A 24,001-nucleotide genomic window follows, 5' to 3' on the forward strand; every position below is an offset into this window, starting at 1 on the left:
CTATAAATTAATTGTCGTAAGTGAGTTTTGTCTTTTCCATCGTGGACTCACCTGTGGTGATTAGCTAGCTAATCTCCCCACATCGAATTGTCCCGACATCTTTCTTCAAGAGTGAGTATGTTTATTTAAATCGATGAAACATAAGTTAATATTGACACTAAATTTGGAGTCAGTTGGATCTCTGAGATATCACTTTTAGCCAGTCAGTGAGGTCACGGTCACCGTAGCTGTTGGCTAATGTTAACTAGCTAAATTATTTGAGTAGCATGACGATACATTTTAACGTGTGAGTGTCGTATCCTACAAAAGTAAGAAATAAAGTTACTATTTGTCGGTGACGCTTATTAGCATGCTATCTTAGCTAGCCACAACTTTAGCTAGTTCACTGAGCAGCAACTAGCACGCGTTGTGGGCTCGTGTGTCGACATTAGCACGAGCAGCTCAAGCTTGTAATTATGTACCACTCCCGATTTACTTATATACTTTTTGTTTTTGTGATTTAGCAACTTGTATCAAATTATTTGGCTGGTGGGTTTTTTGTGTTTTTTCTTTTATTTAATGTTTTTTAATATATAAATGAATTCTCTTGAGCTTTCTAATTTTGGTTCGAGTTGGCTAAAGATACTGTGGTCGGAAAATGAAAATTTTCGGTGATTCCTTTTTTAATGTTGTTTTGATGCCAGAATAACGTTATTCTTTTTCTAAACAGCTCTACCATCTGAAACATCCGAAAATGACTGGTCGTGCCCGAGCAAGATCAAGAGGCCGAGCACGGGGTCAAGAGACCACAGCACCGGGAGCAGTATGAGCAGTCTTTAACCCTTGTATTATGTTCGTTTCTCCCCCCTTACTTTGGTGTTCCCGGTCAAATTTGATCGGTCTGGTTTAACTGCTCTTAGATTAACACAAAAAACATCGTTCAAACATAATCATCACCAAATTGTATTTAACACCTTTTTAATGCTGTAAATAATGTATCCAACTAGTGGTGAACATGAATAACTGCAGTGAATATCCAAAGAATAGACACTGCAAATTAGAATAATGACCAAATTCACAGAACATCAGAAAATCAACATGAATAGTCATATCTCTCTCTCTCTCTCACCACAGGTGTTACAAAGCTGATTAGACCACTCAAAATTCAATGAAAGTGGTGATCAACAATTTTATATGTTCAAATGCCTAGGGTGTAGGATATCATAGGGCCTTGAGGCAATCAGAGGGAAAATAACATTTTTATGGTATTATGAAGTTGTAAATCGGTCAGATTTGACCTGAACACCACAGGAGGGTCAACTAATGTCACTGTAATGTCTTGGTAGTGTTACGTGTTGGTCAACCTTTTATACCTTAATGATACTTGTGTGACTATTTCAGGTCCACAATTTTCAAATATCACTGTTAATAGCACATTGTGTAGCTGTACAATATTTTTTGCTTTCTCTTGTGAAGGGATGAAGGAATTGCTCAGTTTTGTGTTACCATCCACTTTAATTTGAACTTAACAGCAGTTGTGATGCTCAGTAATGACACAGGACATTGAAGTAATTATCCCTGTAACTGAGAAAAGTATCCAGCAAGCAAAGGACGTAATTTAGTCATCTCTGCTAGATAGAGCTTCAATGTAGTCGACTATCTGTAACACAGTTCTAGCCAAAAGGATCTTGAAATTGTTTAGATTTAGTTCTTGGTACTGCAGCTTGCAGGATAAATGTTATATCACCTGAGACAAGTCGATAGTGATTACAAGGTGATCAGATGTCAAGTGATCAGGTTTCAGACAATGAACATTATTACAGAGTCTTGGCTACAGCCCTGTTATAGACCGGCAGCAACCAGCTAAATTGCAATTACAACATCAACTTGTCACAAAGAATATATTTCATATTTAGATTTTTATAATTTGTTTTTGTAGGCTGAAAGACAATATTGATCCGTTTTAAGTACTTCTCCAAAGTCACTGGAAGGTGAAGTGTGGTCTACATGAAGACTTCATTTCAATGCATTTACTGTTTCATATAAAAGGTAGCAAGTATGGAACCATAATGGGAACAGTTCTATACATTAATGTAAAATAAAAACATTGTGCTTGCTGCTGTAAATTGCATGCAACTTGTGGAGCAAAAAGTCAAAGAAATGCATGTGATGCTTAACACTAAGGATTGTATGTGGTTACAGTAGTGAAGCAGATAGAGCAGCTGCTCGCCACTCAAGAGGTTTGTTCCCCGACTCTCCTAGTGAAATTTATTACTCAAGTGTTTCTTTTGTTTTGGCTATAAATGCACCGGTTATCCTTTACAATGTGCAAATAAGATTATTATTTTTCAAATTTCTAAATTGAAAGCCAGTAATCCTGATGAAATATAGTTTAAATGTGAACATTTAAGCAACAGCTTTAAATAGATGTCTACTAAATGTGCAGCCAAAATTTAGCTATGTTCTAGCGTAGACGTCAGTTATCTATGGAGAGCTATTATGTCTTTTAGACACGCTATTGCTTGCTTGAATGAGGAAATGCAAGTAAAGGACACACCACTTTACAGGAAATCTGTTGTTCAATACTGCCCTTAATAAAAGTATTTGAAATGTCTTTTGAAAATAATGCATTATTTCTTGAACATAATTCCCACATCTCCAACTTTTTCTTTCTTGAAGAGCCAGGCTCGAGAGCCTGCGCCAGCGGCCCCCCCACCCACAGAGGGAGAGCTGGTTGGTAGAGGGAGGCAGAAAGGTGCTCCGGGACCTTTTTCTGCAGAAGGTACAGTCAAACACACCTTCATATATTTGTTTCTTACTTCAAATGATCTTGGCAAATCCCTGTTTTTGAAAGTCTGTGAAAATGTAATTTAAATGTGTCTTCCAGAGAGATGATTGCATTATCTTTCAGTTGCATTGTCTCCACTCCAGCAGTGCAGGAATATTGGGTATTTCAAACCAGGGGATATTTTTCAAAAACCCATAGAAAATAGGCATACACTGTACTTGTGGAGTAAATACTCCAGCTTCACTGTGGTGATCAGTCCCTAAAGTATTACCTATGCCAGTCGTAGACTCTTAGGGCAATAAAGTAGAGGACGACCAATTAGTTGCTTTGGACGATTAATGAGCGCCGATGGACCTTTTTACAAACTATTGTTATCGGCTGGACTTTGCTCCGATGGCTGCATAGCCTCCTCCGACCACATGGGAGAGTACGTTACCATTTTGCATGGAGGATACGCTGAGTCAATCATCATTTTAGGGCCACTTCTGCTGAAAATATGTGATAATGATAATCTAAAGTAAACAAATTGATACAGTAATATCTAGTCTTGCATAGCCAGACCCCTCTCATCTGACCCGTTGTCAGTTTATTCTCCCCACAAGTTATCTAGTCTCAAATATATAACGTGACATCATAACCTTGTCCACGATAGGGACAGGGCTCTGAAGGGCCCCAGGCAGGCAGGAAAAGAAACCATTCTCTTAACGTTACTTAATATTGTATTTACCAATGTGGCATTCTCTACTCCAAACAATCTAGCCACGTGACTATCCATTCATGAAATGAAATTACACACTTCAGGATCCTCCTTACTCCAAGAATATGCAAAATATTAATGGTTTGTAAGGGTGGCATTTAACAATGTAACGGGATGCGCAACAGAAGTAATCCTGGCCAGTTCAGCCATAGAACATTGCATTGTCTATTGTAAATAGAACAGATTCCAACGATGTAATCCACTAAATCACATTTCCAGATGTTGTGTATTTATCAGACAGCCACTGCTAGCTTTTCAACTCAAATTAAAGACTGTGTCCTGCACATCTCCGAAGTTACTCTATTTTACTGACGTAACGAAGCCCAAGTTTCACTGTAACTTATCACTGAGAGGGTGGGAGAGAGACGGCCCTAATGTTCAGTTTAACAGTTCAATAAAGTTAATACCAAAGAGTAATCAATTTGGAAAGTGTTACATTTAAAAACAAACAAACAAACCAAAAAACCCATTTAAAATATGAATATAGATGACTATATTGTATCTGTCCAGTTTTCACCAACAAAAAAATAATCGCCATTTTAATTGTATGCGTGCGTGTGTCGCATTTTTCCTTCTCCCATCTATCGTTATTATATCGGCCTTAAAAAATCCACTATCTGTTGACCTCTACTATGTATTATATTTTTAGGTCTATCATTTGTATTGTGAGGTACTCAAATTCGTCCTTGCAGCTTCACTTTGTTTTTATCAGCTGTTCTGCAGATATCGGCTGGATTTCAGCAGGTGAAGCTTGGAGAAAGAGGTGGACGCCGCAGAGATTTTCATGATTCAGGGGTTAACACCAGGCAGGCTATGGAGCACGTTAAAGAGTCAAAGACTGGTCTGTAATTAGTAGAAACTGACATACTCAGCAAATATACATTTTGTAATTGGTGCAGAAGATTATAAATTGCTCACTTAAATTGTGTGTGTACTTTTTCAGGAAGTACTGGTAGTCCCATTCCATTGACTGCAAACTTCTTTCGCATCCTGTCACGCCCTCAATGGGTTCTGTATCAGTACCACGTGGACTACAATCCACCAATGGAGTCTCGTCGTCTGAGATCTGCTCTCCTCTTCCAGCATGAGGAAGCACTTGGCTCAGCGCGGAGCTTTGATGGGGCTCTGCTTTTTCTGCCCCACAGATTGCACAGCAAGGTAATCTCATACCAAAATGAAGATGCACAACTGTTTTTACCAACTGTTGAAATAAGGAGTTTAAAAGACAAAAATCTTTATGGCTTATCAGACTGTTGGATAGTAATCGATGTTATGTAATCCGAGCCCACAAGTCCCCAGAGTTGCTTGCATTCTATTAGATCCAAGTTAACTCTGACCAGTCAATTAAGATTGCATCGTTAGAGCCCCATGCTGTCAAAGCTAAGATCATTGCTGTACAGAGAGTTGCTATACCTTTTTAAAATCACTAGTTATCACAATGTGATAAAGTGTGGAAAGTGAGCAAAAGGAAATAGCTTTTGGATGTTTGGCTAAAATTGGGTTATTTTGCTAAAGCCTGGCCACTTTTCAATACTATCACTTGTAATTTGAGTTGAAGGTCCAATTGTAATGATTAAACCATTTTTTCCTACCCGATTCCAGTAGCTGGGCTTTGGGTATCAGCCGATACCGAGTATCGATCGAATACCAGTGCTTGTTTAAGGAAAATACATTTTCATTTAAAAGCTGTATATATTACTAACCCTATGTGGATGTGGCATGTTTGCCATCATTGTTGTATGGCCTGGCTCAGTTTAAACCTTGCAGAGTGATTGCTGTACAATATTCTTTAATGATCTATTTCTACAGTCGAAAAAGAACAAAAAAAAGATCTAGGAATAAAAATGTCTTTAAAATCTGTTAAAGTGCAGCCACTTTTCAAATAGAACAGTTTAAAACAGTAGTCCAACAGCAACTTAAATAAATCTAGGAATAAATAATTCCCTTTAAAATATGCTCACGGAACTGGCGGCACTTTGAAGGGCAAATGTTGATATTGCGGTACTGTGTCCACCCAGTGTGCAGACTCGGCAAAGACATGGGGCACACGTCGGAGGTAAAATGTCAGTAGTAAAGCTGTCCGCCTGCATATCTTTCAGCCTATGTGAAATGTGTTCCCTCACTATCTCATATAGTTTGGGGAGAATAGTTTTGTTGTGCTCTCTTGCATGATGCGTCTACAAATGCTTTATAAGTTTGCTTCTGTTGAAATTGGAAACACTCATGCAACCCCTCAAAATGACAGCCTTGCATACTGACCATGTGGCCATTTTACTGGTGGGGTTATCGAGAGTAACATATTTTCAAATAGCTGACATGTTGACTCAGGTGAAATCAAATTATTCGCCACTCTAAAACAGTACTTGCCAGGGGCAACACAGCGCAACTTCCTTTGTTGGCTTTTAGAGCAGCGAAGAATGTATTTCCAATGTGTAATGTTAAGCAGAGCTAATGGAGCTAACTGGGAAGTAGCAGGGTCCCGTTTTTAAATTTTGAGGTATTGGATCAGTGCATAGACTCGCATACACGCTGATGCCTGCATTTTGGGCAGTATAAGCAGCATTTCCGATACAGGTATCGGAATCAGAACAACTCTTAACTTCATTGGGACAGTGTGTCTGGTTTCCTCCAGATAAATGTTGTTTTCCTTTGTTGTGCTGCAATGTCGAACTCTGTTTCTAGGAGACTGTACTCCACAGCGAGACAAGGAATGGAGAAAAGGTTCAGATAACAGTCACCCTGACAAATGAGCTGCCACCCTCATCTCCAGTGTGCATTCAGTTTTACAACATCCTATTCAGAAGGTAGATTTTCCACTTTTCAGGTCTTTTTGAAAATAAGTAATGCAAAATAAAAATGTACTTGTGTAATGCAGCAGTCACGTTACTTGAAACATCCTCCAATAATTGTATTTGCCTGTGACTTGTGTACTTAAGGTTATGGGTCTTGCTTGTGGAAATAGAAGTAAATCAGTACACCAGCTGTGACACTAATACAGTTCACCACAGCATTTTAGATCTTTGGAAACTTCCAAACAGCTCATTAATGGTGTCATTTCCTTTCTACAGGATCTTGAGAATCCTCAACATGCAGCAGATTGGACGCAACTACTACAACCCTGATTTTGCAGTCAACATTCCACAGCACAGGTATACACGCGCAGCATTAGAGCTATTCAGTCTATAAAGGGCACACTCGGTTCACTTTTTATCAAACTGGCCTTAATGAAAAATAAAAATGGTTCCTCATTATCTGATGTGCATAGCAGCCTTCAGCAATAATTAATAAAGTCGCCAAACTTTTAAAAATATTTGTAAAGGAAAAGTTTTTCATTTTTGCTCACTTAACTCTTGTAAATTTATACTGTTTAGGGAATGAAGTCTGTGAAACCTGATGGTTTTCTACCCTTTTAGTGGAAAATAAGATGCAAAGGACTATCTTTATCTTTTTATTTTCTTTCCTCTTTTATTAGGGATACAGACATGAGAGAAGTACAGGATTACAATATTCCCCTTGTTTTTCTTTAAACAAGAACAGGAACAATGAACATTGTGTCTTATGAAGAATAGTGGTAAATGGAATACAAATGTTACATTTTTTCCGAGCAAGGCAATAATATAATATGAAATGTGTACAAAGTCAAATTAGATTAACCAGGCTCAAACAAAGTGACATTAAAGAGAAAAAAGTAAATTAAGATGAATACAATTTTTAAATGGAATTTAATAGAATGAAGAAGAAAAAACAACGACGAAGCAGGGGGGAGGGGGTTGGTAAGGAATTAAAGTAGTTTATGAAAGACTTCTTTTTTGGGTAAACTTTGTAGAGTTGCCTTTTACTGTTAAACTTATATTTTCTAATCCTTAAATCACAGAGGTATAGATGGGGGTTAAAAATATAACATCTCACCAGAAGGGAAGTAAAGGCCAATATTTCTGATGACTTCATTTTAGGGTCAGGTGAGACTCCGAATATAGCAATATAGGGATCCAGCTTTACCTGGGTTCTGAGAAGGTTGTTAAGTTATCCTTGTGTTTAATGGCTAAAATGATTGTGAGAAACTGTAGCAGAAATTCAGTTTTCTGTTTTGCTGATTACAAGTCTTCAGTGCTGTTTTATTAGGTATGGAATGAAAAATGTGCACCTGTCCCTCCTATCCTAGGCTGACAGTCTGGCCAGGCTACACCACCGCCATCTTGCACTACGAGAGTGCCATCATGCTGAGTATTGATGTGAGCCACAGGGTGTTGCGCAGTGAGACAGTCCTCGACTTTATGGGCAGCCTGAGGCAGCAATGTGGAACCCAACGCTTCCCCGAGATCTGCGCTAAGGAGCTTGTTGGACTGATAGTCCTCACCAAGTAAGATGCACATTTGACACACATTTTTGGGTTAATATGTAGAGGTATTGGATGCAGAAGTAAGGTTAATCTGTTTCAGAGCACCTCTACTTCACCTAATTTCATACTAGTGCTGGACTAACTCTTCTCTTGCGGCCTCTCACTTGTTTTTTTTAGGTACAACAACAAAACCTACAGGATTGATGATATTGCCTGGGATCACAGTCCCAACAACACATTCAAGAGGGGAGACTCTGACATTTCCTTTAAGAACTATTACAAGTCTGTAGGTGTCACACACTCAACATAAGTATTAGTCCAACAGGGACAATAATGATCAACTTTTCTGCCCCAACAAATGCACACTGACACACACAATAAATGTTTTATAGAGCTCTATATTGGCACATTCAGTTTGAGTATTGGGATTGGGCAACAAGAAGGAAACAGACTCGAGACTTGATAGGCAGTTAATGAAATTACACCTCTTTAAAGTTTGAGGAATTTTTAGGTTAAATTTGGAAAGCGAGCAGACTGATGCACTTAAATATCCTGTCCTGTCATACTTTCTGTTCTAAGCAATACAACCTGGATATCACTGACGGGAACCAGGTGCTGCTGGTCAGCCATGTGAAGAGGTTTGGCCCTGCTGGAGCTCCTCCTCCTGGCCCAGCCATGCTCATCCCAGAGCTGTGTTACCTGACAGGTTACTGTCTTATTCTGTGTCACTCTATTCACTCGTTTTAACATGTTGACATTTTTGGACATTTATTGCTTTATGCATAGCATCGGTATCAAATGTATATTGAAAGGTAATTTTACTATAACTGAGACTTTTTTTAATAAACCTTTGCAGTGGTGGAAAAAGTTTTTGGATCTTTTGCTTAAGTAAAAGCACTAATGCCACACTGTATGATACTTTTTTTCCCCCCACATTATCTAATTCCCAGTTACAAATTTAAGTCCTGCATTGAAATTGTTGCTAGAGTAAAAGTATCTAAGTATAATCAGGGAAATGTACTTAAAGCATAAAGAGTAAGAGTACTAGTATAATGCCCCTGTGACTATTGATACTACTACTGATATTATATCATCAGGTTTCTTATTACTCATGCATTAATGTTAAAACAGTATTTTACTGTTGTAACATTAACATTTTTGTATAGGACTGCAACTGATGATGATTTTCATTATGGATTATTCTGATGATTATGTTGTCCATTACTCGATTGCTTGGTCTGCAAAATTTCTGAAAATAGTGAAATGTAGTCACAAATAATTAATAACTTGCATCCAAAGTGACACTAACAGTGTTTGTTTTGTCCACTCCAAACCTCCACATAATTTAAAAAACATAAATGAAGTGGAAATATTCACATTTGTGAAGCTGGAATCATGGGATGATTTTAAATGAAAGTAATCCTGGCCAAGATTATCAAAATAGTCAGCAATTTTCTGTCAATTGTTTTTGTGTAATTAAAGCACTTCATGTTTTGTATGCAAACATCTTTAAAAAGTAACCAGTGTGGCATAAAAGTGCAATTTAAAAAAAAAAAAAAAACTTAAACTTAAGTACAGTACTTTAGTAAATGTACTTGGTTGCATTCCACCACTGTACATTTGTCATCTGAGAGTTTTGACAATCTCCTGATCACAACACTACAGTCTAGAGCTTGGCGGCAGCATTTGTCTGTTGGCTGTCATCCAGGGTAAACTAACCATTTGGTGAAATTTATTACAACTTTAATTGGAAATGAATTGTGTTCAACAGGCTTGACTGACAAGATGCGAGCTGACTTCACCATCATGAAGGACCTGCACGGCCACACCAAATTGAGCCCAGAGCAGAGGGAGGAGCGCCTAAACAAATTTGTCATGAACATACAGAAGTAAGTGATGATCATTGTGTTGCAGAGATCATCAGTAAACCAAGTTTAATTGGTGTAGTTGTGGCTGAAAGTTTGATCTGGCCACATAAGACCGACATGGTAATTCATGACCTGCTCCCCGCAAAATGTCTAATTAACACATGGTAGTGTAGATGGTCTCATAGGCCTTGAAAATATTAGTATTCCTTATTAGTTTCTCCTTGAGTAGATGAGTTGTAAACATCACATGTGATTTCTTTTTTTCTCAAATGTTAATTAAATCTGTCACAACTGCTTTTCCCTGCATGTTTAAATACTGAAATTTATCTAGATATTTATACTTCTCTTTAAGTCAATCATGTAGGCTTTTAACTGTTTTCCTAAAAGTTGTCCACATCTCAGCAGCTTGTGTAATAGTATCTTCATATGAAGTTAAAATGGCATTTATTCCTGTCAACATCTTCAGGCAATATAATCCCAGGCTTTGATTTAAATCCTTAAAAATTATTTCATAGGGATGCTGACGCACAGGCGGAATTGGATAAGTGGGGACTCAACTTTGATAAGAAGCTCCTAAATCTGAATGGCAGAGTCCTCCCAGCGGAGAAGATTTTCCAAGGATCAAGATCGGTATAATATGCTTTTGGTTACATACATTTGCTCTTTAGAATTCATTAAATGGATTTATTCATATTATCTTAATTGAGAGATTAACAAATTATTTGTGTCATCTAGTACGAGCCCTGGAAAGCCGAGTGGGCAAAAGAGATGCGTGGGGTTCCTCTGATCAGCGCTCCACCGCTGGATAACTGGATCATCTTTCACACCCGACGTAATGGCAATGAAGCCCAGTCCCTCCTGCAGACCCTCCACAAAATCTCAGGTCCACTTGGTATCCACGTAAAAAGAGCTGTCATGTGAGTATAAGATCAAAGGTATCCTGCAGTCAAACCAGGGTGTTGCTCTGCACGTTGATCAGCAAACTTACTCCTCCTGACAAAGGTAGCCATTGATTGTTGATCTGTGGCTGGCTCCTCACTTTCTGCTGGGTGCTTTACTCTCAAATTACTTTGCAACTGTTGATTTGTGGTACGTTAGTTTTATGTGGCTGAATTTGCACTGCACCTCATTTTGTTGATTTTGTTTTGGAAGCAATTCTACACTGAACTTTTGACAGCTGTTGTAGTCTTTGCATGTTTCTGCTGTTTATATGTACTGTAGCTGGGGTTTGGTACCAAATTTCAGAAATCAGAATCAGAAATTCCTTTATTAGTCCGGCAAACGTGGAATTTGTGGGTCACGGCAGCCGAAGGACAGTTCAATATAACAAACAATAATAGTAAAAAATAAACAATATAATAAAAGGGTAAGAAGAAGAGCTAGAACAGAAATAGAAATGGAGTCGTATATACATAATATGGACAAATATAAACAGTGTAATTATAAACAGTGTGGGCAGTGTATTGTTAATAATGAATAATAAAAGTATGAAAATTGACCAGTTAGTCCAAACCAAAATGAGTTATGTATACAGTTTTTATTGCACAGTGCACAAGTGAGTAGGGGTGTCACGATTCTCCAAATCTTCGATTAAATTTTCAATTCTAAGGTCACGGTTCGAATTGATTCTCGATTTTTACATTTATTTTTTTTAAAGCACAGGTTGCTATGCCATTTTTAGACTAGACTTTTATTCAATATAATATCTGACCTTTGTTCGCAATGTACCACACTACATTGTCAAATTTAAAACATTCATTAACAACATAATGTAACAATAACTTCTATCTTCAGTCAATTGGAAACTTAAACAAAATAACCTGCCATCTAGTTTCTCTTTTGTAACTGCAGTCTTCTTCACAGAAGATGACATTCAAGTTCACAACAAAACAAACAAAAAAAAATAGAGGAGGGGGTTCAAGTTCTGTCGATGGGTCTCCTGCATCTGCAGTTGCAATTTTTGTAAAAGTGGCATAGCCCCTTTCAGGAATAGGGCGGTGCGTGAGGTGTGTGTGCGTAAGGTGTGAGTGGGCGAGTGAGAGTGAGGGAGCGTGTGGACAGTGAATGAATGGGAGAGGAAGGAGCAGTAGAGACAGCAATAAAGTGTACAATATAGGCTGCAGTGGCTGTGAATAAAGGCAACGGCTCCTCAAGATATAGCAAAGCTCCCTGGTATTATTTCCCGACCTGCTTAACACGTGAAAGGGGGTTCACCCCAAAGGTAAACATAAACTTCGGCCCTGGAGGAAATCATCTCCCCTGTGCTTCCCGACCATGGTCCGGGAGCCGAACAGGAATGGTGTAACACCATGCTATTGTTTGACTAGCTGTAGCTTATAGCTACTGGCTTAGCTAGTAGCTAAGCTGGAGGAGGTTGACTCGCAGCACTTCAACACATGGTTTTTTTTCCCCTTGGCAAGCCGACCGGATGTGACATGGGGGCGTGGCAGTATCGATGATTCCATTTTTTTATTTGAAGTTCCAGATTATGACTTAATTATGGTCGATTTCGATTTAAAATCGAAATCATGACACCCTTACAAGTGAGGTCTACTGGGAGCAGTGCTGATTGTAGAGTCTGACAGCAGCAGGAATGACGGACCTGCGATACCTCTCCTTCACACGCTTGGGGTGTATCAGTCTATCGCTGAAGGAGCTGCCCAGTGCTGTGACTGTCCTTAACCAGCAGCGATGACAGCTTATCCATCATCCTGCTCTCTTCCACCACCTGCACTGGGTCAAGAGGGCATCCCAGGATGGAGCTGGACTTCTTGATAAGTTTATCAAGTCTCTACCTATCTGCTGCCGAGATACTGCTGCTCCAGCAGACTACTCCATAGAAAATGGCTGATGCCACCTTTCTAGTCATAGAAAGTCCTCAGGAGTGCCCCCTGCACTCCAAAAGACCTGAGCCTCCTCAGCAGATGGAGTCTGCTCTGACCTTTCTCATAGGTTGCTGCAGTGTGATCAGTCCAGTCCAGTTTATTGTTCAGGTGAACTCCCTGGTACTGGTAAGATGTCACCATCTCAATGTCCGTTCCCTGGATGTTCACCTGTGTGCAGGGTTGTCTGTGCCTGCGGAAATCCACCACCAGCTCTTTGGTCTTCCCGGCGTTGAGCTGGAGGTGGTTCCGCTGGCACCAGTCCACAAAGTTCTCTGTAGGCTCTGTCATCTCCGTCCCTGATGAGGCCGACGATAGTCGTCAGAGAACTTTTGTAGATGGCAGTGGGGTGATTGGTGGGAGAAGTCTGCAGTGTACAGGGTGCACAGGAAAGGGGCCAGGACTGTTCCCTTTTGGGCCCCCGTACTGCAGACAACTGTGTCCGACACACAGTCTGGAGTCCTCACATACTGTGGCCGGTTGGTGAGGTTGTCGAGGATCCAGGACGTGAGGTGTTGGTTGTCCCTCTGGAAGTGCAGGCTGTATGGTGTTGAAAGCACTGGAGAAATCAAAGAACATGATCCTCACAGTGCTCCCAGGCTTTTCCAGGTGAGACAGTGATCTGTCCAGGAGGAAGATGATGGGGGCCTCCACGATGCCAGGTTGGTAGGCAAACTGGAGTGGGTCCATAAAAGGACCCACCAGAGGGCGGAGATGGACAAGGACCAGCCACTCCAGGGTCTTCATCAGGTGTCAAGTGAGAGCAACTGGTCTGTAGCTATTGAAGTCCTTTGGGTGAGGGGTCTTTGGTACTGGTACCACGCAGGAGGTTTTCCACAGCATTGGCACTTTTCCCAGCTTCAGGCTCATTTTGAAGCGGTACCTGCACAGGACTTGAGGAGCCTGGAGCTGTACCCGTAGCCTTCTTCACTTCATCTTCCTTAGCTCGTTTCTCACCTGGATAGTGGAGAGGGACATAAAGGCTCCTTAAGGAGAGCCTTTTGGAGAGCCAATATTATGTGAATTGCATGCTACCTCTAAGGAAATATTACCGTATGCATTCTTTGATTCCGAATCGATTTTTATATAACAAGCGCTTAGACCGTTGGCTCGATGCTAACGCATAATTGGAATTCCTATTGATGCACTAACGAAGGTTAGCATAGCGGCCAAAATAAAACTATATTTAAATGTTTTTTGTGATTGAATGTTTTTAATTTATATACTTCCCATAAAGTCACGTGTGACCATATTTACAGGCATATACAGTAATATGTTCTCTACAGCAAGCTCAAAGGTTCAAAACTCAAAATACCCAACGTGTTTAAATTACAGCCACCACTGGTGGAGACATTGCGTGACAGGAGAGGGTAGCACATACAAAGTGTATATCTTGATGTTTTCTATTATTTATTCTTATAGCACTCAGTGGATGAACAGGAACAGCTAAATGTAACATTTTACTTAATGAAGTGTGTATATATATGTTTTGTTTCTTTCTATTGTACATTATATTTTCCACTTTTATGAGGTTAGGTCATGGGGTTTAAAAGGACAGATTTCGAGTTAAATTTTATATGTGAAGGATATTTAAAGGCTGATATTTGTGCAGAGTGCAGGGCTTTATTCATATTTGTCCAACATCTTATTTTATTTAGCCTGTTATTTTATTAATGCAGCAGGGATAGCTAAATGTAGCAGTTGACATTTTTAAAAATATTTCATTTACCAGTTTTATATACAGTTTAGTAATGACGCTGGTGAAATAAAACTCAGAAAGCGTGACTGACGTGATGTGCATTGTTATATGATAAATTGTCCATAGCAGTGCATGACCTTTTTTCCCATGGGCAGAACTGAATTAACACTTATTACACAGACAGTCAAGTACTGAAGAAAGGTACTGTTGGGTATTGGTTCAACTGTGCCGGTACCCAACCCTAACTAGCATATAGTGGCATGGGCTTATACTGACCCCGTGCAGGACAGACCATACACCATTTATCAGAGCCTGGCAAGAATGAGATTCTACAAAGGCCTGTTGCAACTTTATTTCCTGGTGCGGGTAAAAACAAGGGAAAAAACAACAAAAACAAGTTTTCAGAAAAAAAACATAGTTGCACAGCGTACCCGAATTATTCTAATTTAACAAATACTTGAAAGTCGTGACCCATCCCGAGTCGGTAATGCAGTTCAGCAGCACACAGGCTGCAGTCTCCAGAATGACCGTAAAGCTGAATCAGCACCTCTCTAAAACAGTTTGAACAATAACTGAGAATAACTTCAATGAAAGGAGTAGGGCTGCCCCCGACCAAGGATTTTCTTGGTCGACCAGTGGTCGTCATTTAGAGCGATTAGTCGACTAATCGACGCATATATATTTATATATATATATATATATATGTTAAGATAAATAAATATATCTCCGCAGTAAAGTGGATGTGCCTATAGAGAGATTTACACAATAAGTAAAACACAGTGAGCTGGATAAGTTAGCTTCCCAAGTACACACTGGTGGGGGGGGGGGGGGGGGGCGACATCCTTCTTCTTTTCAAAATGATCCCCTATTTTAGACGTCTTTCCCGACATGGTTGGCTATTAATTGTTAACTGTCTAACCGCGATGTCGAAGGGACCTGCCGTGTGAAAAAAAACCAGTGACAGTGAGTGAGTGTCACGACCTCCTGTGTCTGGCCTTTCAAATTAAAAGCCCTCCAGCCTTTTATACACAGACCAGCCGCCAGTCACATAGATTTTGACTTAAATTTGACAAGACACGGCTCCAAATGTTTTTGGCTTTTTTTTCTGCGACCAATCGACCAATGAAATTTTGGTCTGCTAATGATTTTTTGGTCGACGAGTGCTTGGTCGACTATTTGGGGGCAGCCCTAGAAAGGAGTGTTGTATTAGACCACAGTAGTTTTAGCTTAGTGTGCCTAATTAACTGGCAGGTGAATGTCTAACCATGCATAACAGTGAATTTTTTTCAGGCATCGTGTTAGTTAATTTTTTTTATGTAGTCATGGAAGTTAAGTATTAAGGGTTTATAAACCTTAGTCAGTGTATTGTTAGCTAACTCCGTAAATGTTGATTTTAATGCCCAGCCCTGTTTGATCATGTTTATATTAATTACTGGAAGCTGCCCTTTATTCAGGATCCAGTATGAAGATCATCAGGAGTCTCTCCTCAGATCCCTGCAGCAGAATGTTGGACCCCAAATACAGATGGTGAGTGACTGTGATGCACAAAGGAGCAAGTCATCTTCTTAGCTTTTACTGTTGCTCAGTGCGGTGACATTACTTGTGAAGTTTAATGTTAACATGTTGTGTATGTATGACACGTTTCAAAGCAGTACATTTGTGTTAGGTGGTGGTGGTCCTGCCCAGCAACAGGAAGGACAAGTACGACACAGTCAAGAAGTACCTCTGTGTGGACTGCCCCGTTCCCAGCCAGTGCGTGTTGGGCCGTACTCTGTTCAAGCCTCAAACGCTCATGACTGTGGCTACCAAGATTGCGCTGCAGATGGCTTGCAAGATGGGCGGAGAGCTCTGGAGTGTGGAAATCCCTGTAAGTCCTGTGCACACAATGTTGGATAGCTTAAATAAAAGTTGAGATGTGTTATGGAAAACAAATTGAGTGGTTTTTAAATGGATTCAGATGTTTTGGAGCGGATAGAGAATGAAAATGGTACTGTGCAATATCAGTAATTTAAATTGGTGGCGTTGAACTCTTAAAATCGGTATAAGTGTATCAACAATGTCAGGGTCTGAATCAGGTTTGTTAGATATGGGGCAAATATACATGGATTAAAGTTCTCCGTCGCTACGTCATTCAAACTTAACAGAGGCGACTTGTGAGATCAATGAAGATCGGAGGAGAACTGTTGGCTGATGTTTATTGACAGATTGTCAGACTCTACCGCCAATTGTATCGTTAACAGCGTGTGCGCACCTGACCAATGACAGTGTAGTGACCCACACAGGGCGGGATCTGAACACGGAGCGGCGCTAAAGTTTAGCTGATTAGCTAGCAAGGACTCGTCGCGCTGTTACGTTATCAATTGAGTTTAGTCAGCATGTGAGAACTCGTCTGACACGGAGAGTCTCATGTTGCGTGCTACATGTGTGAAATAACAACTATAGTCTGGACTTTGTCTGCAGTGTATCTGTGTAAATGGCTTCATTCAGCGTCTCTCCCTCCCCTCTGGCACTGTGAGTTACCATGGTTACAGGAACGCCCTGAAACTTTGATGAACTCTGATGATGATCAGTAAGAAGTTTTTGGTTAGTTTGACTGTACAGAGTCATGAATGTTGCCTGATTGTAGCTCAGTGCTTAAATCTTGTATTATAACATATAGAACAAAGCCTCAGAGCTTCTTTGACAGAAAGGTGATAACAAGGCTGCAAAAGCTGCTGTTTGTATGATGTATTTTTCTGTTAAACGATAAGAGGCTCACTTTAAACAATATTATTAATAATAATAATTAATGATAATGATGATGAGAAGTAGAAAAATAGCGTACTGAAAAGTTCTGTAGATAGTTGATTATTTGAAAGAGTAAAACTTGAGAGAAGCTTGACAAAAAAAGGCACAGATTGATTTCATAGATTGAAAATTACATTGAAAAGACAAACATTTTAAGTGTGAATAGAACAGCTGTTCAGATCATCCTCCTGTAAAACACTGTTGGTCAAATATTTAAACTTGATGCCTGCATTAGAGAACATGGTGTGGGGTGAGGCTGTAAATCTTATCTTATTTTTTTAGCACGTGTCAAGTAAAATGTCCTGTAACATGTTTCACAAATTACAAATTGGGAATATGACTTGGCTACAGCTCGAAAAAACATTTCAGTCAAAAGATTTTTTTTTTTGCTTTAATCCATGAATATATAATGATGTACAATAGATATATAAATATACATCCAAAGCCTTGTGCTCAGTGTTTGTCAGCCCCAGTTTACAAACCTGGATACCTGAGACCAAATTTTACTTGCATGGTTTCTCCATGGGTGTAGGTTAGTGGAAAAAATCTGTAACTTCTTGAAATGAAATGCATTTCTGTCTGAGGCTGAGGAAGCGGCAATGCAATAGTTTCCATGACCGTTCAAAGGTGAGGGTTGGGGTAAAACTTAATGTTGTTTGAAATAGAACAGGAACATAACACTATGCTGCTTACTTGTCCCACCTGATTTGTGCAGCTAAAACATCTGATGATTGTCGGCATTGACTGCTATCATGACACGACTGCTGGGAAAAGGTCGATCGGAGCTCTGGTGGCCAGCCTCAACCACGGCATGAGCAGGTTAGTTTCTAGAGCACAGACTTTTTTTTTTAATATACTATACCTTGGTCTGCAGTGAGAGTTAGGTTGTGGTTAAGACGTGCACTTCTGTGCTTTACACTGAATGTTTTGGTGACCTCCAAGTCCAGTATTTGATGCAGTGTCATAGTACAACTTTTAAGTTGTTTATTTTGTTTATGTTATGTCTTTGTCAAGGTGGTTCTCAAAGTGTGTGCTGCAGCACAAAGGCCAGGAAATCATGGATGGACTGAAGATGGCCTTAAGTGGTGAGTTGCTTTCTTTCATTTTACACAATTCTTCTTTTATTTTCAATGTACACATTAATTCTTTATCAACAGTCCCAGTATAAATATCATAATCTTGTTTTCCAGCTGCACTGAAGGACTATCTGAAGTTCAATGACTGCCTGCCTTCGCGCATCATTGTGTACCGTGACGGAGTTGGAGACGGCCAGCTGCACAGTGTGGTCAACTACGAGGTCACACAGATCATGGACTCCATCAAGTCCATGGGTCACGACTACATGTGAGTTTTTCATGTGAAGTTTGTCAAGTGTTTTTTGTTTTTATTTAACTTTTTTTTTTTATCTATCATTAAAGCTATGGTCTACGATTTGAAAGATTTGTTATTATTATTATTATTAACATCATTGAGATGGTGGTTATGACCCAATAGTACCACCCACACAATGTGGAGAGTAAAAGGAACCAAAAAAATCCATTCTCTCTAGTGTCTGTAAAACTGAAAAGAAATTGACCAATAGGAACCATCCGGCCCGGATGGCTCCTATTGGATCAATTTTCCGATCCAATCCTCGCTCACTCTCCTGCTCACGTCTGGTCCCGACCCACTTCCGCATTTGAAACTACAAGCGGACAAGAGGTTTGTTTTGCCCTGAGCAGTTCAGCTGCCTCTGCTTGCCCCACTGACAGAGTCAAAGAAAGAAAGTCTGTCACTGAAAAGACACAAAGCGGAGATGTGAAACAAAGAGGGCTCACACCGAATAAACATCGGGTCATCGTTTGAACGGTGGCGAAAGGTCCGTGAAGATATGGACCCGGTGCTGATACAGCAGCGTTTCTGTTGAGCAGGTAACCTTCGTCTTTATTGTGGATGTTGTGACACAGATAACTTTCATGCCGATGCTGGCTTATGACTGTGAAAGCTGCCGTTAGTTTGTTTCTGTGTTATTAGACGGTGTCTGTCTCTGCAGTATTGTCAACACTTGTTTACTTGTTTGACGGAGACGTTAGCCGCTATGCTAGCATTGTAAGCTAACAACAAGCTAACATGTTTACACCAAATCAGCCTATTTATTTGCTCGTGGCAGCTAAATGAAGCACCAAGTAAGATGAATGAAGGGATGGATGAAATCCCAACGCGAAGCGGAGGGGTTTCGGATTTATTTCCGGATTTTTATCTTATTTGTCCGGATTTATTTCTCCATCACAACCTCTCGCCCGGTCACTACTCAACTGTTTTGCTAACACTCCTCCCGGTCTTGTCCGCTTGTTTTCAACGAAGCCTTTGCTAAATCAATATGATGGATTATCATAAACGCGTTACGATGTGTGTATTTGTGTCTTATCTGTCATAAACAAGAGATTACGGTTTACGGACACGTTTGTGTCGCGGTCTGTGTGAGTCTCGGAGCAGCTGTGTGTGTCCTAGCTGCTGTCTGGTGCTACTCAGACAGCAGCTGGGACACACACAGCTGCTCCGAGACTCACACAGGTTTGTTTTTCAGCCACAATGTGGAAGCGTTCGTTGTGATGAAAGCTGACGGCAGCATCTGTTAGTCTCTTGGCCCTCAATAACTTTTAGAAGTGGCTAACTTAGCTGTTGTAACTTATTACGTAGCTGTAAGGTAACGTAGCTAAGGTAGCTGTAGCATGCTAATGACGTTACGCTAGCTTGGCTGTGGAGTTTAGCTGTGGACATTGTAATGACTTCCAAGATTTACGTTCGTTTCAACGTGCATTGTAATAACTTTACCTGTGAATCCGACATCTTTACTCCGCATTCAAAGCTGGGCTGTATTTGGTTTCTGCCGGCTTGTTGCTCTTGGTGCTTGTTGCGGGAGGTATAAAGTTTGTTGAAGAGAAAAAATAAAATAAAATAAAAAAAAGCTTGTTGCCGGAGGGGGTGTGTCGCGGGACTCCGAGGGGAGAGCGATACAAGCTTGGAGGGGAGGGGTGTGTGTGTGGGTGGATGCTTTTTTCAAACCTTTCTCAGATCGTTGACCAGAGCTTTAAGTCCCCAAAGTGCTGATGACATTATCTGCTGTAATAAACACCTCCATGTCTTCTGATTTGTGAATGACGGAGAACTGACTCTGGTTTGTCTTTTTATATTGGTTGCTTGGTACAAGAGCTTACTTACCAAAAGAAGTTAAATACAGCTCAAATTATACAGTAGGTTTCTAGTTTTTAATCTGTCTGCTCATGGTAGGCCCAAGCTGAGTGTGGTGGTGGTGAAGAAGCGCATCAGCAGCAGGTTCTTTGCCCGCATGGCAGGCAACACTACCAACCCTCCTCCAGGCACCGTCATCGACTCAGAGGTCACCCGTCCAGAGTGGTATGCTACTTAGCTGATCCTGCATAGTTTCGTGTATTTCTGTATTTGTAGTGGTATTGAGCTGCTGCAACCCTTGTTTGCCAGGTATGACTTCTACATTGTGAGCCAGCATGTCAACAGTGGATGCGTCTCCCCAACCCACTACAACGTTGTGTACGACACCAGCGGACTGAAGCCTGATCACATGCAGCGACTCACTTACAAGCTGTGCCACATGTACTACAACTGGCAGGTAGGCTGGCTTTGAAGTGCATAATTACGTTTTGTCCAGGATGGATGCACTCACAATTTCTCACACAGAAGTTTTGTGAACAAATTTGAATCAAATGTCAGTTTTATAAATACTAGGCTTTAGAAGTCATTCAATACCTAAATTTGTATGTGTGCTGACTTAATTGCCATGAACAATTCATCTAATTTCATTTATCCTTTTTAATTTATTTTTGTCAAAATGAGTTGCTTTTCTGATGTTACAAATCTTTAAACCTACCACTAAACCAAGACTAGAGATGTGGACATTTTTCGATAAGAAGATGCATCGAGGTGTGGTGCAGAGGTCTGTGATCAATATGAGACAATATCACATGCTCATTTAACACAATCGGTTACATTTACATGAACTCACAAAAAGCAACTAAAATATGATTTGACAATCTTATTACTGAACTCTTGAGTGGAAATATAGTTTATCAATGGTTCCAGACATTTTAATGGAGAACAATCTATTCTTTTTAATAAAAAGAAAAGAAATAGACATTTGTTCACTATAAAGTGCCACATTTCTTAAATGCAAATGTTTCAGTTAACTTAATGGGCCCTTGTTGACCTTTCAATTATAAACGTGAACCATGAACATCTATGACTGCTGCTGACTTGTTCAAGAGAGGGGAGTAAATATCGCCTTTTTCTCCATCTTTTTCTTGGCTGCTTGCCATTTTCTTCCAGGCGCTAACTAGCACTGTTCAGAAAGGAGTTGCACATGGATGGAAACAGTGACTCAGACGTGCCATGGGAATTTCATAATAAAGGCGTATATGAATCGATGTTTTCACTTTGCATCGATGCTGTTGGGTCATTGATCATTGAATTGATATATCGATCTGGATCGATGCATCGTTACACCCCTATAGATGCCTTATCTTAAAGCTGCTATGTGCAAACAATATTATAGATTATAACCATCGTGTAAGGCACTGCAGATGGGAGAATGTTTATGTATTGAAAGGATGCAGCTTTTATTTTGTAGACTGCTGTAGTCTGATTATTGGAAAGACTTTCTGAATAACGGGAATTTAAATGATGAAGAAGTAGCCATCTGGGGTAATATAGATCATTGAGGATGCCGTACACCGAGATGCATTGAGAATTGCATTCAAATCATTGACAGCTGAATGGTAATCAAATTGTGAGGCCAGTGAAGATTCACACCTCTCACCAAGACCGTCTTTTTACTTAATACTTGTTACATGTTTGTAAAATGTAGGTAAATCAAACTCACTGTAATAACCATATTAGTACATAAAACCTCCCTCTGCATGGAACCCTATATACTAATCTGCAATACTTGAAGAAGATAAGATTATTAATCTGAGCATGACCTTTACAAGGTCATAAAAAGCATTAAGTGTAAAAGATACCCAAGCACACCCGGTAGATGGTTGACACCCATACCCACATCCAACAGCATTTAACCCTGTAAAGAAGTAATAAAGGTCAAAGAGGGATTTTTGAATTGCCATCCTCTAGTTCATTTTCTCTATTTGCTTTAGGGGATCATCCGAGTGCCTGCTCCCTGCCAGTACGCCCACAAGTTGGCTTTCCTCGTGGGTCAGAATATCCACAGGGAGCCAAATGTGCACCTGGATGACTTGCTCTTCTACCTATAAGGACACAAGATGAGCAATCTGTTTGGCTCCGACTCTGAAGTTTCCTTGTAATGAACCATATATATGTAAGCCTTTGTTTGAAATGTCTACTTCACCAAGTAAGTTTTAAGTTTAGTTTGGTGCTAAGAGTTTGTTTGCATTTCTAGTTTCAGATTGAGTCAGATAGCCCTGTGTATTAAGTTACACAGTTTAAGAGGTTTGTAGTGCTCATTGAAGTCTAATGTAAAGAAAAAGCCCCAATCGGGAGGTCAAAAGTCTTATTCTGTATGCTGAAGTGATTAATATGCACCCTGTCTGCTGTTGGAAATTTGTAACTTGAAGTGGATGATGTTCGGACTGAAATGTCACTTTATCTGAGAGTTGATCCAAGCAGAAATAGTTAAAGGAGACAATGTTTTGTATTTAATAAGAACTTGATTACCAAAATGAGATGATTTTGGATTCTGGCTTTTGAGTAAGTAAAAAATATCTAAGAAAAGCTTTTTTTTATTGTTATTATTCATAGAAGAACCTAAAATCTTTGTTTACCTTTTTGTTACGCCAGTGAGCCTCCAGTTGATTTGTTGATACTGTTCTCCATAGTGGGGTGTAAAAATGTGCTGAAATGTCCCAATTTGTTAGTGTTTCTCATGGGTCAACATCTTTGTCCTGTTATTGCTGTGATGCAAATGGTTCTAATAAATATTTGTTCCTATGGTACATTCAAGAACTGGTGTTTATGTTGAATAACATGCAAACATTACAAAATATCAAATTTATTTAGATTTTTTTTTTTTTAGAAAAGATTGCACATGCACACTCACACAATAATTTGTAATCATCAATATAGGCTGATAATTCTTTTCATAAAGCTAGCACACAACTGCAGACTTTTAAACAATATGGTCTTCAAGACACCATGGGGAAAGCTTGCACTGTTGGATTATAAAGTTAAATGTACAAAAAAGGCAGTTTGAAAATCAAGTATAAACATTTAAAAACAATTTTACAAATGGACAAAGTACAAAAAGAGCAACAGTCACTCAAAATGAATTGAAGCAATGTCTGAAGACATGGTCCATAAATAGGAAAAGATGTACATCAGTTGACCGCAGGTTAACATGGCTGTTGGCCGAGAATTGTACAGAAAGTATTACAGAATGTTTTGCATACATTCTTTTTTGGCAGTTTCAGTTCAACTCGTGTGTGTAGAAAAAATAAGCTCAATTTGAAAAGACATGAGGATGAAATGGAAAAACAGAATGGTGTGAGGAAATAAACGTGGACTGTTTCATTCCACGCACAATGACGGACATCTGCACAATCCTTTTGGGCAGCTCTGAAAATACATTGGCTTTCATTTCATCATACATTCACTACTCTACATTAAGGTGTAGATATATATATATATTGATATACAGTACTTGTATCCTGCACCAACATAACTCGGGACATACTGAACAGGCATCGATGACAGATTGGCTTGAACAAACATTTCAGATCTAATAGATTTTGGGTTTGAAGGGTAGAGGGGCAGTGAAGAGGTAGCCTTGTGTCTCACTGCTAACTACTGCGAAAACAGTCAAACCTTTAGTCTTCTGGTGAAGCCCAAAAGTGTTTCATGTTGTGAATCATGCAGTA

General features: G+C 39.7%; 1 protein-coding gene across 1 annotated transcript; it reads left to right on the forward strand.

Annotated features, from left to right (window-relative positions):
- On the forward strand, positions 1-23,080 carry piwil1 (piwi-like RNA-mediated gene silencing 1). Its single transcript, XM_084359402.1, has 21 exons — positions 1-111; positions 710-802; positions 2,659-2,761; positions 4,237-4,365; positions 4,468-4,682; positions 6,207-6,328; positions 6,593-6,673; positions 7,687-7,884; positions 8,041-8,149; positions 8,443-8,569; positions 9,635-9,752; positions 10,247-10,361; positions 10,467-10,648; positions 15,767-15,839; positions 15,979-16,179; positions 17,815-17,918; positions 18,114-18,184; positions 18,290-18,443; positions 20,370-20,495; positions 20,580-20,727; positions 22,265-23,080. Exons 2-21 carry the CDS (start codon positions 734-736, stop codon positions 22,379-22,381), a joined length of 2,562 nt encoding a protein of 853 aa, XP_084215528.1. The 5' UTR covers positions 1-111; positions 710-733; the 3' UTR covers positions 22,382-23,080.
- Positions 23,081-24,001: the final 921 nt, after the last annotated feature.

This window comes from Pagrus pagrus (genome assembly GCF_965226575.1).
Source record: "Pagrus pagrus genome assembly, chromosome: 8".
Taxonomy (NCBI): Eukaryota; Metazoa; Chordata; class Actinopteri; order Spariformes; family Sparidae; genus Pagrus; species Pagrus pagrus.

Coding starts and splice junctions, on each gene's coding strand:
- piwil1 (XM_084359402.1), top strand. CDS start 734: ATGACTGGTCGTGCCCGAGCAAGATCAAGAGGCCGAGCACGGGGTCAA. Junction 7,885..8,040: donor GGACTGATAGTCCTCACCAA/GTAAGATGCACA, acceptor TGTTTTTTTTAG/GTACAACAACAAAACCTACA. Junction 9,753..10,246: donor TTTGTCATGAACATACAGAA/GTAAGTGATGAT, acceptor ATTATTTCATAG/GGATGCTGACGCACAGGCGG.